Source organism: Pan troglodytes, chromosome 9 (genome assembly GCF_028858775.2).
Source record: "Pan troglodytes isolate AG18354 chromosome 9, NHGRI_mPanTro3-v2.0_pri, whole genome shotgun sequence".
In the NCBI taxonomy this organism is placed as follows: domain Eukaryota; kingdom Metazoa; phylum Chordata; class Mammalia; order Primates; family Hominidae; genus Pan; species Pan troglodytes.
Window position 1 is genome coordinate 134,584,628 of NC_072407.2, and position 18,231 is coordinate 134,602,858.

General features: G+C 42.1%; 1 protein-coding gene across 5 annotated transcripts in view; it reads right to left on the bottom strand.

Moving 5' to 3' along the window:
- Window positions 1-18,231, bottom strand: part of OPCML (opioid binding protein/cell adhesion molecule like) — a 1,137,716-nt gene that overhangs the window by 234,251 nt on the left and 885,234 nt on the right. For all 5 annotated transcript variants that reach the window (XM_016919880.4, XM_016919883.4, XM_009424509.5 and 2 more), the window contains one exon: window positions 7,012-7,244. In XM_016919880.4, coding sequence (XP_016775369.1) covers window positions 7,012-7,244 — 233 coding nt within the window. The remainder of the gene's footprint in view (window positions 1-7,011; window positions 7,245-18,231) is intronic.

Below are 18,231 nucleotides of genomic sequence, written 5' to 3' on the forward strand. Positions count from 1 at the left end.
GTTATATGGCTCTTTCCTCTGTGGCCTCTGGAATTCCACCCCACTGTCCATTAAATATGTGTCCGCTTGATGTGGGTTGTGGAGGTTACAAATGTTAGAGAAGAACTTGGAAGCAAATGGTATCTTTCTCTTCCACCTTCTCTAACCAAAAAGTGAACAACAAAGTTTACAGTCACCCCTAACTAGCAGTGTTAGTAAGGGACCCTAAATCCTAAAGCCTCTGGATAAAAATACAAATAAGAAATAGTAAGAACAATGGCAAAAGACTGCGATTACTTTCACACCAACCTAGTAATTGTGCCATCGGCGGGTGAAAGTAGGAGAGACACAGAGTGCAGAGACGCCTGGTCACACACAAATTCCCAGGTGAATTACACTGAAAAGTTGTCACACAGAATAATAACTAGAAAGGACTTTCATATCATCAGTTCAACCTTTCCATTGCAAAGTCAAGGACATGACGCCCAGAAAAGTCCTTAACCTAATTTTGGCTGTGTGCTTTATCTGCACTAATATACAGAATTTGCAGCTTAGAGACCCCTTCTCAGAATCTTATTTCCAATTGACATACACACACACACACACATACACACACAAAAAAAAAACACACACAGCCACACATGGGATTAAAGTATGCATATGTGCACATAAAGAAATTACTCTGAATTCTACTCTTCACCCCATGTTAATAAGCCAGGAGAGGAACGTCTTGGAGACGCAGGCCTGCACTTTTAGGAGCCGAGCGCAGGGCTGAGGAGTGAGCATTCTGCTGGCCTGTTCTGTTGTTTTCCACTCTTCTATCCTGTCTTTGTGAAGAGTAAATGTGATTACAATTTTAAGTAGCAGTTGAATACATTAAATTTATTTCAGGTTAACTGCCTGCTTTTCTTTAAGTCTATAAGCACACATGTTCATTTAAATGTTTGGGTAATATTTAGGAAAAGAGGAGAAAATAGCCTAAAAAAAGAGATTGCTTACAAAGAAAGAGTTGAAAATAGGGAAATCCCTGGCAAAATTGTGACCTATGGCTCTGCCTCCCTGGGCCTGCTGCAACCGCTCCTTGGTGCAATCCCAGCATCCACCTGCTGCCCCAACCCCAGAATTGTCACCTCAGGGCCCACCCTTTTCTGGAGCACCTCTGAAGGTTGACATTTTTCTCACGTAAGAACAGGTACCTGTCTACGTACTTAACTCTGAGTCAGTGGTGTGTTGAACACTCTGGTGGCTACGGAGTAAATATACCCGGCCTTGGGTGTTGCTTTGCCACTTCCTCGCTAGTGTAACTCGGACAAATCACTTCCAAGTCTCTGAATCTCACTTTCTGGTCTTGGAAAGGTGTGCCTTTCTATTCTGTCATGTGGGGCTTTTGGGAAGCATAATCAAAAGAGATAATGCATGTAAAGTACCTTGTTAACTATTTGTATTTTGATAACTTTTTTTCTCATGAGAAAAGCTTAACCTCGATGAGTAAGTCTAGTGAAGGGGATTTAAAGCACGCGGCAGCTGCATCAGCGTTGGGTAAGTTGTTAAACTTTCTAAGCCTCCGTTTCCTTATTTGTAAACATGACTAGGGTGGATATTCTGTAGAGTGGATAGATGTAAGGAACGGCTGAGATAACGTTTATACTTAGTGCACCCAATGCTGAGGTTGGTTGGTGATCAGCAATATCTAGGACTGGCAGGGCTGGGAACACATTTTTCTTTACATGCAAAACTCAACTTCAGATACCAACCAATTTCACCTGAACTGACACCAGGCTAAGAGATGTAGAGTCTTTTGTTTACATAGAAATTGCATAAGCTTGCTGTGGAGCCTCCTATGTAAGAATTTAATAAAATTCATCATTTCCAGCCCTTTGCATAAAATTGGGCTTAGCAAGAGGAGTTCATTCCATAAAAGGAAGTAACCTGTAGTGAAGAGATTTCTGAACAAGGCAGGAGAGCAGGTAGAGAATACCTACATCCAAAAAGCAACCACAGACGGATCTTCTTACTCCATCTATCTCCAACAAACAACGACAATGACATACCACTGGCACACATAGATCTCTGCATTCTTTCAGAGTGCTGAAGAGCTCATGACAGTTAGAATGACAATGAGATTCTGGATCCACAGAGGGTCCAGGGTTTTCAGTACTTACATAGGATAAAGTGGTAACATTTAAAATGCATATCCCTGAAGGGATGAGCTACTAGAAAATTAATTATCCTCTCTTTGCCCCCCTCACAGCCTCTCTACATCATTTATTGTAGCTTTGGTGTCCCACTCCCACCACTAATTTTCTTTCTTGAGCTTTGTCCTCAATTTCTGTTGCTACAATGCAATATCAATAGAAGGAAGAATGACAAACACACACACACACACACACACACACACACACACACAGAGAAATCCTGAAAATGTTCCATTGATCTAGAGCAGAGAACTAACTTTGGATGTTGTTGGCATTGGAGGGACTGCAGTATGCTGAAAAGACACTACTCTGAAAGTCCTGTGGCCATGGTTCAAGACCCAGCTCTGCTACTTACTCATTGGGGACTCAGCAAGGCTGTTAACCTCCATGAGCTGCAGTTACCTAATTTGTAAATGGAGATAACGGTCACTGCACTACAGCCTCCCAGGGCTTGTTGTGTGAGTCAAAGGTGACAAACACTGTGCCATCTCTATAAAGTACTAAATAAATGCCTGGAATTTGTGTTATCCTTTTAGAACAATCTCTTAGCTTGTCACATTGAGGACCCTCTCCCCTCAGGGACCTTTCCTCCATGACTGTCCTCTCCGAGTCATCTGGACATAGTCTGACTTCCCTGCCACCTGTATCTGCAGGAAGATGCTTTATGATCGCTGTGTTCCTATGCCACTCCAGTAGCAATATCAGTCTGCTTCTGCTCATTGTAGAAACATTTGCTGAGTGCCTACTGTGCCTCAGACGGTGTGCTAAGTGCTGAGGTTGGATATAAATAAATTATGAATCTTACTGTTATCTACGAATAGTTGACCTCAGAATATTTGCCTACTCTCCAGCCAGGAAATTCATGCTGAATCTCAAATATACCCTTTCTGGTGTTAGGTTACACCTGTTCCCTAGTTCTGCAACATCTGTGTAATGTTAGTGTGTTGTTTATCTCTAGACCTCGTAAGCCCAAAGCTGTTCTTTCCGAGTGGCATAGGATCGTATCTCCCCAATCACTAGCATTTCTCCAAACTAAAAAATCTGGGTGATATCATTTTAATTCTTCCTCTTTCCAGGTATGAGGATGAATGCTCTCAGTTTCCTGTGGACAGTGCCTCTCAGGCACCTCTGGATCTTTGCAGGTAGGCCCACGGTCACCCTGGCTGCACTGCTTAGCGGGGATGGGAGTCACTCCTGCCTGTGCTTGTGCCTCCAGCTTCTCCCTCTTTAGCTCCTGCTCTGCGGGGCTGCCAGGCTGATTTTCCCCCCAACTAATCTGACCCCACAGCTGAGCCTCCCCTTTGCTCCGGATTTCCTCCACACTGAGGTGTGCAGCCTAGATCACATTATCACATGCTCACACGGTGCCTGCGCTGATCCCCTCAGTGGCTGAGATGTACCTCAGGTATCAATGACACGATTTTAATGAAGGCAGCTTCTGTTCTCAATGAGAAGGATTTGGAAATTAGTTCCATCAGATATGTGGCAAAGGCTGCCTTCTACAACAGGAAAGGGCAGGCAGGAAAGTTGGTGGCAGAGTGTCTCTCAGGCGCTCCCATGGCAGGAGGGATAAAGCTGAGTCCCGTAGGCGTGCACTCCCTTCTGCTGATGGCATCTGGTTGGCAGAAGGAATGAGATACCCACCTTCTCAAATGGACAGAAGATACATAAACACCTTTTTGTTTTTATGAACAGACAAGTGGCAGCTCGGAAATTTTTCTGTTTTTCTCATTGCAAAATCAATACCCATCAGCAGTTTGAAATTAAAGGCAAGATTAGGCCTCAGTTTTATACATGCCTTATTGTCTTCCAAAAGCTTTCTACTCAGTCAGATAAATTTTCTTTAAGAGGATTAGGAAACTTTCATTATCTTTATCTAACCTGAACTAACACTATGTCTGAAAAGTTAATCTATAGACTGGACAAAAGCCGATGGCTGCTGGGAGAAGAACTCTGGGGCTTCTTTCTAATTGAGTAGTGGGGTCTCTACATCCACCCTCTGGTAATTCAACTGTCTTCCAAAGAAAGAGCAAGTCACTGTATCACTAAGCAAGAGGAAATAATTCAGCTTTCTGTTCTCTTTCTCTGTGGCCTCTCAGTAAAGGTACAAACCAGCCTGCCAAGGATCCCAAGAGAATGTCCTCCCCAAGAGAAGCTCTTCCCCAAGAGAAGCTCTTCCCCAAGAGATGCTCCTCCCCAAGAGAAGATCTTGCCAAAGAGAAGCTCCTCCCCAAGAGAAGCTCCTCCCCAAGAGATGCTCCTCCCCAAGAGATGCTCCTCCCCAAGAGAAGCTCCTCCCCAAGAGAACATCATCCCCAAGAGAAGCTCCTCCCCAAGAGAAGCTCCTCCCCAAGAGAAGCTCCTCCCCAAGAGATGCTCTTCCCCAAGAGATGCTCCTCCCCAAGAGATGCTCCTCCCCAAGAGAAGCTCTTCCCCAAGAGATGCTCCTCCCCAAGAGAAGCTCCTCCCCAAAAGAACATCATCCCCAAGAGAAGCTCCTCCCCAAGAGAAGCTCTTCCCCAAGAGATGCTCCTCCCCAAGAGATGCTCCTCCCCAAGAGAATATCCTCCCCTCCCACCCCCACCCATCCGGACTGCCTCTGGACTTCCCAGGCCACCTCAGAGGGCTGGAGCCAGAGAGTAGCTTGGCCTGGAATGCGGAGACTGAGGAGCTGACCTCTGAAATAGATGCCATGCTGTCCTTAGACCTTTTCTGACCTGAAGCTTGGAGGTCCACAGGGAGACCCCACAGGCTGCCACATCCCACCCAAGGGATCGCTCAGCATGTGTTATGGAGAACATCTTTCTCTGTTGCTCAGCCCCCAGCCCATTATGTTGTGCATTGACTTTGATTTGCTTATATCATCTATCTTCCTTCTTGAAAAGGGATAGGCTTGCTCTGTTTGAGTCTGTTTCTCTACAGTGCCTGACAGTTCTTTTTTTATTTCGGTGCCACATTTCCTGAATTTGAAAATAACTTTGCTGTCAAGGCCACAGAGGTGCCACTGAGGTGTCACTTCCGATGCCGAGAATGTCAGCTCCTCTGGAACCAAGCCCAGGTGCAGGCAGGTGGGGTAGTGAGAGCTCACAGTCTTTTGTTTTCTACACCCTCAGAAACGTTCAACAGATAGCCCAGCTCATCTCCGATGACTGATCTCACCAAGTGCCTCTGTCGTCCTCTGAGGAGAAGTATCAGATGTGACAGTTGTCTTGATCTCCAGATGGCAGGCAGTCTTGTCACCCCAGAGCTGTGGGTGGACGTGTATGGAGAGTGGAAACCCGCAGCGTCTGTAGATGTCTGTCGGATGGCGTGTGTGAACGCCTGAAAGCACGCGAGGAGGGGAGCAGGGCTTGGAGGCTGGGCAGGAGCAAAGCTTCAGGCATCATGGCAGTGCCAAGGACTGCTGGGGAACAGCAGTGACAGCAGACAGCTCTCTGGCCCCACACATGCCATTACAAATGGCTACAGAGGCAGGCCTGGCTGCTTGCGCCAAAAGGAAAGAATGGGCAACCTGAATCACGCAAGTGACTGAAGCATGAATAGACAGCCCCCACGCAATCTCTCTCTAGGAAACCAATTGAAATGAGCAACATCGTGGTCCTTTTTTTTTTTTTTTTTTTTTTTTTAAATCAGAGATGAGGAATCTATCTTAGCTAAGCAAGGATGCCATACACATTTCACAAACTAAAAAAAAAAAAAAAAAAAATTCTGTTGAATCTATGACAGATGGGATCTGATAAAAGGCAGATGCTAAAGACTAAATCACACATAGGGACCCTTTCTGAGAGCTCACTGTGTTTCCTCAAGATATCTGCAAACGAGGCTCTGAAAGAAGTCCACCTGAACCTTTCATTTGGTGGAGGAAGGATGCATCACTGGCTGACGGAACTAATGTGCTTACAACTTCATTCCTGCCGTGAGCCAACACCTGACAGAAATGGCTTTACATGGTGATGATAGTTGGGGTCAAGTTCAAAATAAGTTCATTTGGATTGCTGCCTTGCTTTAAAATGGTTCTCAAATTCTCGGAACTGCTATCTGCATGTGTTTTTAATTCTTAATATTTAATATCTGAGAATCTGAAATTTCTTCAGCCCCATTTTTGAGGTGTAATATGAAATTTAAATTAAAAACTATTTTAAAATGCACGTGACACAATTCCTGGGCTATGTCGATTCAAATTTTTAAAGGAGAATGGAAGAAGATGCTAAGTCTTCCTTCCTCCTTCTCCCTTTTTAAAATTGTCTGAATTTATTACTAACATTAACCTGCAGATATCATTCTGACTAATATCCCTCTTGGATCTGGACTTCCTTGTCTGGCTATGAGAGAGTATTTAAAGACAGCAGCAATGCCAGGGAGGACCTGCCTAAACAGCACTCAGAGACCCCTCCAGAGCATGCATGAACAGCAACTGTGCGAAAACAGTCATGTCATGTAGTTTCTCATTGGCATTATTAGTCTTTTATCATGAAATAAGCCTATAAGAGAATTAAAAGGCACTGAGAGTAGTACTGTATTTATCTATGTTTGCATGTATCTCATTCCAGCTCCAGAGTGCTAAGTAACTTACGAGAGCTCAATACGAGTGCATGTTACACAACGTATTGATGAGAACAGAAGGACTAGAGATAACATTTAGAAACTTTGAGAAGATATTCAGCACTTAGTTAAGTACCCATTCGATGGGAAACATTCCAAGACATATAGTCAAACTCTGGATTCAGTAGAGGAAGATGACTTTTGTGTCTTCGCACACAGGTAGAACAAACACCAACACTGTTCGTCCCCTCCATGACTGACGGGAATGGCAACCCCAGATCCAGTTGGGACTTACCTTGCACTATTAGGTGAACCCGGGACGTTTTGGGATGATTGTCTGTCTGCACAGAGCAGGTGTACGGACCTTCGTCATACACATCCACATTTTGGATCATGATGCTGTACTGGGTTGGTGTATTGACCAGGATGATCACACGAGGGTCTATGGACCACTTGTCATTCCCAGCGTAGAGGATGGTGCTGCGGTTTAGCCAGGCCACCCGGGTTACCCGGTCGTCTATGGTACACCTGCAGTGAGGCAGGGAGTGGTGGAGGGAGGAAGAAGGGAAAGAGAGAGTGGAGAGATTATATAATATGGTAAATAAGACGTTGCATTTTGAGGAGTAAATGAAACAACAAAACACAGTGCTAAAAGGAAACAATTATTGATGAAACTTCCTAAATATAAACTAAGAGTGACCAGAATCATCTTGAAGAACTGACAATACAAAATCATTTCTATTTGACTTCGAGACATATTATGTATCTTTGCCATCCATTTGCTTTCCCTGTTATTTTTTTCCCCATAGGCTTATATGAAAATTAGTTTATGTTTCTTGAGCACATTTACCACCTTGGGGAAGAAGTGGCCCAGGAGCATATGGGAGAGAGAGTGGATCAGCATTTCAAATAGGTCACAGATAATCCACAAAGCAAATACTTAACTTGTAGTTAATCAAAAATTGAACATATTTACCTCCAGACCTCCCTGGTGTTGATAATCTCCTTATACCCCTAAGCAGCCGAAAGCCTGCAAACTACAATTTATAACATAGGTTGGTAAAATTCACCTTGGAAAGCCAACACTTCTTGAGTAAGTCAAAACTGCATCTTAGGACTTCAGGAGAGGAAAAAGAAAATTATCAGCAGAATCCCTGTTCCTCATACACTCCCTGTCCCATTGGGAGACAGAACAAGGCTATTATCAAAGCAGGGAACTGTGCAACACCTCTCACCTACTCTCCTTAACAATTCAAAGCTATGAACACAAACAAGGCCTGTGTGTCAGTGTGGATGACCTGCAGGCTGTCAGGCCTGATATAGGACTGAAAGTGCTGGACGTCTGCGCATGTGCCCAGGAACTGAGGACGTGGGAATGGAAGCATGAGGAAACAGAATGCTTTCTAAGTGTGGAGGCACACCCATCACTCCATGCTGCACATAGGAACGCACAAGGACAACCACTCTTGCCAACGTCCTGGCAGAGAGAGGAGGGACATGAGTCCAGCACCTGCAGGTGAGGAGAACACGGGGAATAGGCATGGCCTTCCCTCACTGGATCTGACCTAACACTTCGGTGGCAGCAGTGATCCTTCAGGCAGGTCTCAGGAGATGGAAGGACCCCAGAGACACTGGCCACAGTGGAGATGTCAGGACCTGGCCAAGTGACCAGTCTCACCTGGCCTGCATGGCTCAGGGTCTCCAAGCACCAGAACCATGACCCTCTAGAATGGGGAAAGCACCTGATCTAGGGCGGTCCTCTCCCTGGTTGGTAGGAAGAATAAAAGCAATACCAGCTTCCGGTCACCCAGGCCTTTTTATGAGCTGGCCCATCTGCCCTTTAGCCGCTGAGAAATTGGGTAGGGAGGGTGTTAGGCACTCTCACAATATTGTAGGAAGACATTGTTCTTTTCTAAATAAGCATGTGAACAATACAAGGTGAATAATGCATGTAAATAACACTAAGATGATACAGGCCCATCTAACCATTCACTCCTCACCAATGCCCAGCACCCAATGGTGATTTGCTAGCAACTTGTTATATCTCAGTCTACATCTTACTGCTTATACACATGCATGAACTTGTATGAAGCTTGTGCTGATTTGCTTTCACCTGAAATAGAATCATACTCTAACATTCCAATGAAACTATTTTTTTTTTATTTGACCACAGGCATCCCTTGCACACCAGCAGTTACAGACCTCAATCTGCATGCTTTCTAGGTAAGCGAGTTTCCAGGGCCCAACTGCATTCACCAGTAGGACCTGATAATCTAGGTACCATCGAATGATTCTTTCCCATCATTATAGAAATGTCATTGGTATAAAGAAAAAATGAAGTCATGTTATCTCCTCCACATCGTGAGGCATCTTGCTTCTTTTCCTGTTGCTTTCTTACTTCCATAGCATTTTTCTATTTCCCTTATGAAGACCTAATGGATCTTAAACGTTAATGGATCCTCCCTGCTCCCCACTTTCAAAGGCTTTTCTTGGGGAAAAAATATGATAAATTTATTCATTCTCAGTTGCAAATGACTGATAAGGGGAAATATGCAACCTTTCCTAAGGATAGATGAATTTTCATAAAGGAGAAATCCCTGTTTGAAGAGCTCCTCCTAAAGAAAGTTCAAATAGTAGAATTCCAAAAATCAGCACACCTGGAATTAGATGCTAAATTGAGACAGAGTGAAGGGCGTGATGTTCCAGTCGCTTCTAGTTGTGTGGTCTTCTAGTCACCACACAACCCAAGTGACTAAGTGCAAACAAATATTCTTGCTTTAATTTTGCTTAGTTATGTAACCCCTTGCACATTTTTAAGTTGCCATAAAAAATTGTAAGCTACAATTGAAAAGGATGATTTTTTTGGCCTTTAGAACATATTCACATTAAAAAATTTTTTTAAGTCACAAAATTCCTGTGTGTGTGTGTGTGTGTGTGTGTGTGTGTATTTGTTCAGTAGAATTTAAATATCACAGTGATTAATACTCCTGATTATCTGCTTTCAAAATTCAGGAACTAACTCTTTTTCTAAAAGTCATAACATGTGCATTGTTCCTTTTTAAACTGGAACTTGTTTTTCCACTATATATCTTCTGCAGAAAAATGTATTTTATGCTTGAAGGTCTTTTATTGATCACCTACCATATTTATTTGCAACCAAAAATATACAGAGATTGAAATTTAAATTTCTTTTATGTCCTATGACCATAAAACTTTAAGCAATAATATATTTCTTAAATGAATGATCATTACAAATATAAAATTGATAGAACATAAATATAGAGCACATTTCATTAAGCAATAATTAAACATGAAAAAGCAAACTTACTAGAAATATAGCTTTTAATAAGAGGGATAGGCCCCTTTTTTTAAATGCCGTAGATAAATATCACTCACTGCTAGAATGAGATAGAGTTCAGGATCAATTCTATTCCTACTTTTGCTTTTAGAGAAACCTTGTTCACATAAGAAGATGGAAATGAAAATTGTGCATAGCAATGCCAACTCAATTATTTGAATGCTTTCCAAGATATATGCCAAAAATCACATAGTAATATAGCTTCAAAGATAATTTTAATGATCTCGCAGCTGACAAATCAATTAATTCCTCTTTCAATTTATTTTAATGCAATTAATTGGAAAATACCTGACTCGCAAAGGGGTTTATAACATGGCATCAAATTCATTCAATTTCTCAGTATCTGGAAAGTATATGATGCCATTTTACCAGGCCTTATCAGATGACTGCAAAAAGATGTTATTCTTTTACTGGAAGTGCCTTGTTTAACCCAATACACTCAGAAATGTTGGGAAAATACAAATACTGTTTATTTTAATATGCTAAATCACCGAGCCCTCTGTTAGGACATGTCTCATCTCCAAGTTCTAATTCTAAATGGAGAATGCACTAGCTTTGCCATGAATCTGTCCCTGATGCAATCAGGTGCCATTGCCTTTAGTGCCCTGCTTTGCTTCTGTGGGAGTCTCCTTCAAGACTGATACCCTGCTCCATGACAGTCGGCTGATGGAGGTGACAAAGAAAGCCAAAGAAGTTTATCTCCTGGACGAAGTGTGAAGTGGGAGCTGTCAGATGGGAGACACAGAATTACACTGCAACCTCAGGCACTTACTCAAGCAGATCAACTTTAGGGAATTTGAGATCTTTGAAGTGCATTTCCTGAATCCTATCATTGTCCTTGTATAGGACCAACCACTTCAGGTTGAGGGTGCATAGAACCAGTGCAAGTGGCCACAGGCTTGAGTAAGGGTGGACTTTGAAAAAGGGCAATCCAAAACACTCTGTGGGCCAGAACACACTGTCATTGCCCTAGCCACACAGCCCTTGGAAAGCCAGTGTGTCCCTTGGGTAATCCTCTCCCTGGTGAGTGGACATGATCCGGTGTACTTGCTCTTGGACCTGGGCCTCCTTATGGGCCTGGAGTAGAAACAGAAAAGAGTAACTGAGTAAAAGCCATCTCTCTAAATGGGCAAAGATGGTTCACAAGTTTGTATGGTTCTCAGAACCTAACAACAGAGAAACTGAGGGAAACAATGAAATCAGTTGAGGAAAGTTATTTTCCTCATGATGTTGCTCTGCTTCAAAAGAAAATGTAGTTTCATGGCTTCATGCTTTCTTCCATCACCATAGGACTCTTCCATAGTCCCCTGAATAGCAGGAAAGAGAACTCAGGGAAGGACTTAAAAAGTTGGCTTGAGTGCTCTTGTAAACTCAGGCTCCTTCCCTGCTGTCTGTGGCCGTGTCCTGGACTCTCATTAACAAGAAGCACAGAGGGGAACACTTTTGATGTTAAATAAGGGGGAGCCAAGAGGCAAGTTGAGGAAGGTTAATGACAACTTTCTGATCTCTTGGAAATTATTTCAGATATTTAAAATTCTTACATTCCAAGCTAACCCTACCTACTGATCCTTGATAAAACAGAACTCATTACAACTACATCACAAGTAACCTCTAAAATTATATATTGCTTTTACTGCACCAGGCATAGTTGTAAGAACTTTCTTTTTTTTTTTTTTTAAGAACTTTCAATATATCAAATCATTCTATCCTAATAACTACCCTTTGAGGTGTGTTCTATTAATATTATATCCACATTTTACAGATGAGGAAACCAAGGCACAGATAAGAAAAAAGGAAAGCTATCTGGAAGACACTTGTACACATTCTTAACCTCTAGCCATGTGTGAGGAAAGAAGGTATAAATGAGAGTCTGGAAGAGCAAAGAAATGCCTGACAGACATCAGAAGGCAGAGATGTTTCTGAATATGTACCGTGGGGTTAAGATTCAGGGTTGTTTTGTTTTGTTTTCAGAGGAAGAGGTGCACTTAGGGAAATCCATGCCTTAAAGCAGTGGTTTTCAACCTTTTCTGTGCATCAAAAACAGATTGCTGAAGCCAACCCCCAAAGAGCTTTTGGTTCATGGGGCTGGAGGGACCAAGAATGTGCATTTTCAACAAGTTCCCGGTGGATGTTGATACTGCGGCTCTGGGGACTCCTCCTGGAGAACCACTCACTGCCTTAAAGAAACCAGGCAAGTGACAGGTTGGAATTTTAATCAAAATAATCACTGAAAATTAAAATCCATCGGCTTTAACTTTTTTGTGTTCTTTACTTTTGTTTTTATATTTTGTCTTTGAAAATGCAAAAAAAAAAAAAAAAGTGCCACGATTCATTCAACAGATATCGAGTGAGTGCCTAAGGTGCATGAGATAACTTCCTAGGAGCTGAGAACACAGTAGGAACAGGCCAACAAAGTTCCTGCCCCATGAAACTACACCTAGTGAGAGACAAATAAAGTATGTATGTCTAGATATATTTGTTTCAGAAAGATACCTGGATAAAATAAAAGAAGGTAAGGAATGGAGAGTGTATCATGGGAACTGTGAATATATTTGGAACAGAATTCTCAAGAAATGCCCTTCCATGGCCTCATGCCAGACGTTGAATGATTGAATGTTTATAACTCTAAAGTTGGGTGCGATAAGATGCATGTCCGAAAATTATGTCTAACTTTACAATGAAATTCTCATCTCACGTACAGGCACAGATAGCTGCAGGGACATTTAAGTGATCTGGGTAGTTGGAGAACAAGTCTTTTAAACCAGCCTCACAAATGGTGTCCTCATATATTGAGGATTTTGTACGTGTTCAAAGAATTGATAATTGATATTTTGATAAACTGAGAGTTAACTAGAAAATGCCTTTACGTTTCCTCCTTTGTTACGGTAATAATACCTAAAACAGGGTGCATACCTTTGTGTTTTAATTAGTAGACAATGGCAAATGTAGTTAAATCTCTAATTCAGACTCCATTCTCTTTGTAATATACGGATAATACCAAAGATCCTAGACTCTTCATAGCGCTTACATCACTGAATTTAATTATTTATACTCTCATGTGTTAAACTATGAATGTCACATGGATAGTAACCATATTCAGTATCACCAGCACCTCCCAGCCTCTACCCAAGAGTTAGTAGGTCATCAATACATATTTATAGTGATAAAAGGTGTAAGACAATGTTTTTCAAATGGGCATCAAAAGAACCCACATAAGGAGACATATATGTGGGGACATATATGTGTCTTTCTGCAGGATAACTGAATCTATATCTTTATCTGTATCTACATAGACACACATAGAGTCCATGGGCTCTTTATGTATATTTTTCAATTTAGTGTTTTCATTTCTATTGTAATTGGGAGATGTATAATATAAACCTATGCTAGATGTGGTATGACAACAATTAAATTTAAATGTTCAGATTTGCATCTGTGTTCACCACACTGGCACATTGAGAAGTCCTTGCATCATATCAGGCTGATGACAAAAATACAGAGGTGACTGGCTTTGTCAGTGACTCCTTCCTACCAGCAAAAGCTGAATGATGTGGGCTCCACTGTAGTAATGAAGGTTCCCAAGCGCTAGAATGAGCCACTGTGGAAGGAGAACTTCGTTATCACAGGATGCGCGTGGAACCCAGAAGGGCAGGCCTTACAGCAGTCAGTGCCACATCCACATTGCAACCTGGGATTTAATGTTTTTTGTTTGTTTGTTTTTGTTTTTGTTTTTTGTTTTGAGACGGAGTCTCACTCTGTCGCCCAGGTTTGAGTGCAGTGACGCGATCTCGGCTCACTGCAAGCTCCGCCTCCCGAGTTCACGCCATTCTCCTGCCTCAGCTTCTCGAGTAGCTGGGACTACAGGCGCCCGCTACCACGTCCGGCTAATTTTTTGTATTTTTAGTAGAGACGGGGTTTCACTGCGTTAGCCAGGATGGTCTCGATCTCCTGACCTCATGATCCGCCCGCCTCGGCCTCCCAAAGTGGATTTAATTTTAATAAAACATCATCTGTTCCATTAAGTTAACGTTCCAAGTTTAAATTTTAGTGGCTATATATGTGCATAACTTATAATTTCAGAAGTTACAGTCATATCAGAGTGTAAGCTTAAGGCATTTATACCTAGTTTTATGATTGCACATATATAAAGTTTTTTTTTTAATAATTACCACTGGAAATCCATGAAAATCTTGTCTCTCTTCCCATCCTTGACCCCTGCTTTTAAAGTGGTCTTCTATAGAGTACTCAATTTAAGAAATGCTGGGTGGAATTTTAAAGCCCGAAATGCATGTCTCTGAATTTACTTTTTTAATACATTCCCCCATATTATCTTGTAACTTTTTGGTTTTCCTTTTATCATTTGCCTTTTTCATAAATTGAGAGTTAATTGAATTTTTGCTAAGGAAAACCTGACTATGTATCCAAATATATTAATAATGCCAGTCCAAAAACTGGGAGGAAGACTTTGCTTTAATAAACTCATAAACCGGTGATAAATAATTTTTTAAGGGAAAGAAGAACAGGCAAGCCAAAATGAAATATTTTTAGATCACCTCCCAAGGTATTCTAAATTGCAAAAGCTGTTCTCCCAGGAGGCTTTAACTACTCATTTATTTCCTGAGTTACAAATAGAGCCAACTTCAGAACATCAACAAGGACCCTAAATTATGTAAGGGAAAACTTTATGATTCAGATAGTTGGAAATGCAACGAGAGTAATCACTCTGCTAGAGCTAATATTTGCTGATAAGGTATTGGTTAAGAATGTATCTGAAAGCCTCTGCAGAAAAATGGTGAGGGATAAGAGCTACTTAAGGAGAGTACAGCACAAAAAGATTTCAGTAGTGCAACGGGTTGACTTTGAAGTCTGACAAAACATGACATCTGGCGCTCGCTGGAAAATTGGAAGACAGTGACACACTAACACCAGCCGGAGGGGAGATGTCACATTAATACATAGGAAGGGTGCATGCCCACGTGTGTGTGCATGTGTATGTGTGCGTGGAGCGGGAGGGGAGGTTATGCAGAGAAAACACACCAATGCCTTCAACGTGAGGGCCTGCAACATGAGGACATAGAGTAGTGGAAACACAACCAAGGGAGGTTGCGGGCTTTCCTGAAAACGGCATCACCTGAGGCAGAAAATCAGCCACTGGATGATAATGGGCTGCAATTTCAGCCATGTCTGATGATAGATGAGTCCACCAGAAATTGCTCATTGTGTCCTGACGCAAGCAAGGGGAATCTCTGGTCCCCACAAGCACAGTGAGGGCTCTACCTGAATGCAGAGAGCAATTTCTCACACCACGCAAGTGAGGCAACTGTGCTGACGGCAGCTCAGAACAGAGCATCTGATGCCGGGAAGGAAAATGAAAGGAGTGATTTATATGGAAAGATGGCTCCACAAAGAGGCAGAAATTGCTTACAACTACAGAAGAGGGGTTAAACTGCTTGGCTGTGGGAGGAGAGAGGAGGAGAATTCCTATCTTGGTAAAAGAAGTAAAGCGTAGGGTAGTGAAACACAATTATAAAAAGTAAAGGTGGGCAGAAAGGCCAGAGAAAGCTCTCTGAACAAAATAATGAATGATTGAGCTGGTTTCTTCCCAGGCTCCAAGTCACTCTATAAATCCACAGGGTATGTTGAGGAGATCACATTATTAGTTTCCCAAGAAGAGGTAGGCAAGGTTGAAATAAAAATAACAACAAAAAACATCTGAAAAGGCAATACCTGCTTTCAAGGTCCTTATGATCTCAGACAAATGATAGAACACAAGAGTATTACAAAGGCACCCTATCACATTCATGGATACAATAAAAAGCATACATCTGTCCATTTGTTTAACAAATATTTAGTAAGCACCTGCTAAGGACCAGACACTGTGTCAGGTCTTATAAATAGAACATTTAGGAGAGACGCCCCACTCTACCTTCATGAAGCGCGCAGATTTGAGGTAGCAATATGCAATAAACAAAGTCACAGAACATTGATACACGAGTACAAGCTGAATTAGGATGGTGTCTTAGTCCATTTCCATTACCATAAGGCTGGTAATTTATAAAGAAAAGAGGTTTACGTGGCTCACAGCTCTGCAGGCTGTAGAGGAGGCATGGCGCCACCATCTGCTTCTGGTGAGGGCCTTAGGAAGCTTCCAATCATAGCAGAAGGGAAAGGGGAGTTGGTATCACATGGCAAGAGAGGGAGCAAGAAAGACGGAGAGGAGATGCCAGGCTCTTAAACAACCAGCTCTCTTGTGAACTAACAGAGCCAGAAATCATTCCTCACTCATTACAGCCAGGAGGGCACCATATCATTCATGAGGAATCCACCCCCATAACCTAAACACCCCCCACCAAGCCCCACTCCAATCTTGGGGTTCACATTTCTAGATGAGGTTTGGAGAGAACACACATCCACACCATATCAGATGGTCATGTAGGGGTGGCATGGGCAAGCCCTTACTCACACATGCGGTCTAGAGACTAGGCCACTCTGAAGAAGTAACATAATTGTTAGATTAACAGACAAATATCTAAAGCTGATAACTCAGAAGAAAAACTAGGTACAAGTATCGGGTACTGATAGAGTCTTAGATAGAAGGCAGGGCAGCCGTGTGGGGTCTGGTATTGAGGTTGACTCAGGTAAGGAATGGAGTGGAAGCCAGAGTAGTCCAAGCGAGATAGACAAGGACATGGTTGTGTTCCACAGGGCTGCGGAGGTAGACATCTCCATGGTAAAATGTCTGCATAGGTTTAACTATAGGCCTGTATTTTATGAGAATAGGCTGGACTTCTTTTGGAGAATAGATTGTAGCAGGGCCAGAGGCAGAAAGAATAGTGAAGGGACCATTGCATCCCTATAGATGTGAGAGTACAGTCACATGATGAAAGGGTCTGCCGCTTAAGGAAGAGCTTGAGGGAGCTAGAGTGAAGGAAGGAGTCATCAGACAATCAGGCATGAGATGTTGATGAAAAGTTTGCAGCCAACACTTTAACGAACTTTGATGGCAAAGTGGAGTGGGGAAAAGACACAGAGGTAGAGGCAATTAGGTTCTTCAAAGGGTTTTTGTTTTGCTTTTTTGTTGTTGCTTATTTGTTTTAAGAGTAGGAACACTTGGGAACTAATTAATTCATTTTGCAAATATTTACTGAATACCTATTGGGTGCTGGGATGTTTCTAACTTTTGTTAGCCTGCATATCACCTGTGCATCTTAATTCACTAAATCCGAGTGGGGACCATGGTCTGCATTTCCAAAAAGCCCACATGCTGAGGACTTAATGAACTTTGAGTAGCCTGATTTTAGGCAGTAGAAACAAAACTGCATGAGACAAGGACCAGGCCTTCTTACATTGCAGTATGTAAGTATACATACTAATGAGAATGATCTTATCAATGGGAGCAAGTGCTAATGCAGGAGAAAGGGGATAACTGTCAGAGAAAAGTTACAGGGAAAGTGAGAAAACATTAGATATAAAGTATATGAAGGAAAGATGCTCTATCTGCTCTATAAGAGAAGAAAAAATAAGAGAAACCTGGGTGGCTTTGTGGATTCAGCTATGGGAAAGCCAGGAGGAAATCTTTTCTCCAAAGTAGAAGACCAAGTTATCAGTTGAAGGTAAATGGAAGAACAGAAGAAAGGGGATGAAGGATGCAAAAAAGTGAAATAACTATCGCAGAAAATGACATCAAAACTACTAGGGAACTATAGTGGGACTTATAGGCTGTGTTGAGGTCCCATTTGTAGTTGGTGGTCAAGAATTTGTAGTGACAATATTCTACTAGCTTTGAGAATATTCTCCAGCAACGCCTAGCTTCAGGCATAGAGAATGTAGATGATGGGTTTATCCCGTGTTGGAGTACGCCAAGTGAGCAACAGGGAGGAAGGCAAGGATTACAGGAATTACAAAATATTGAATAAAAATAGTGAAGATAGGAGGGGCTGACGGATACAGAGAATGTGGTAGGCTCAATGCATTAGAAGTCTTAATAAAGTCCTTGAGCAAATCAGCTGGAATGAAAGCAATTATACACGATGAAAAGTTGAAATAAGTGTTAAATGAGCAATAGTCACCCTTGTCAATGATGGGGATGTGAACTAACTTAGAGGCAAGTTGGTTCTTCTAAGTTCATATTGACAATATCAAGAAGATGATGAGAGC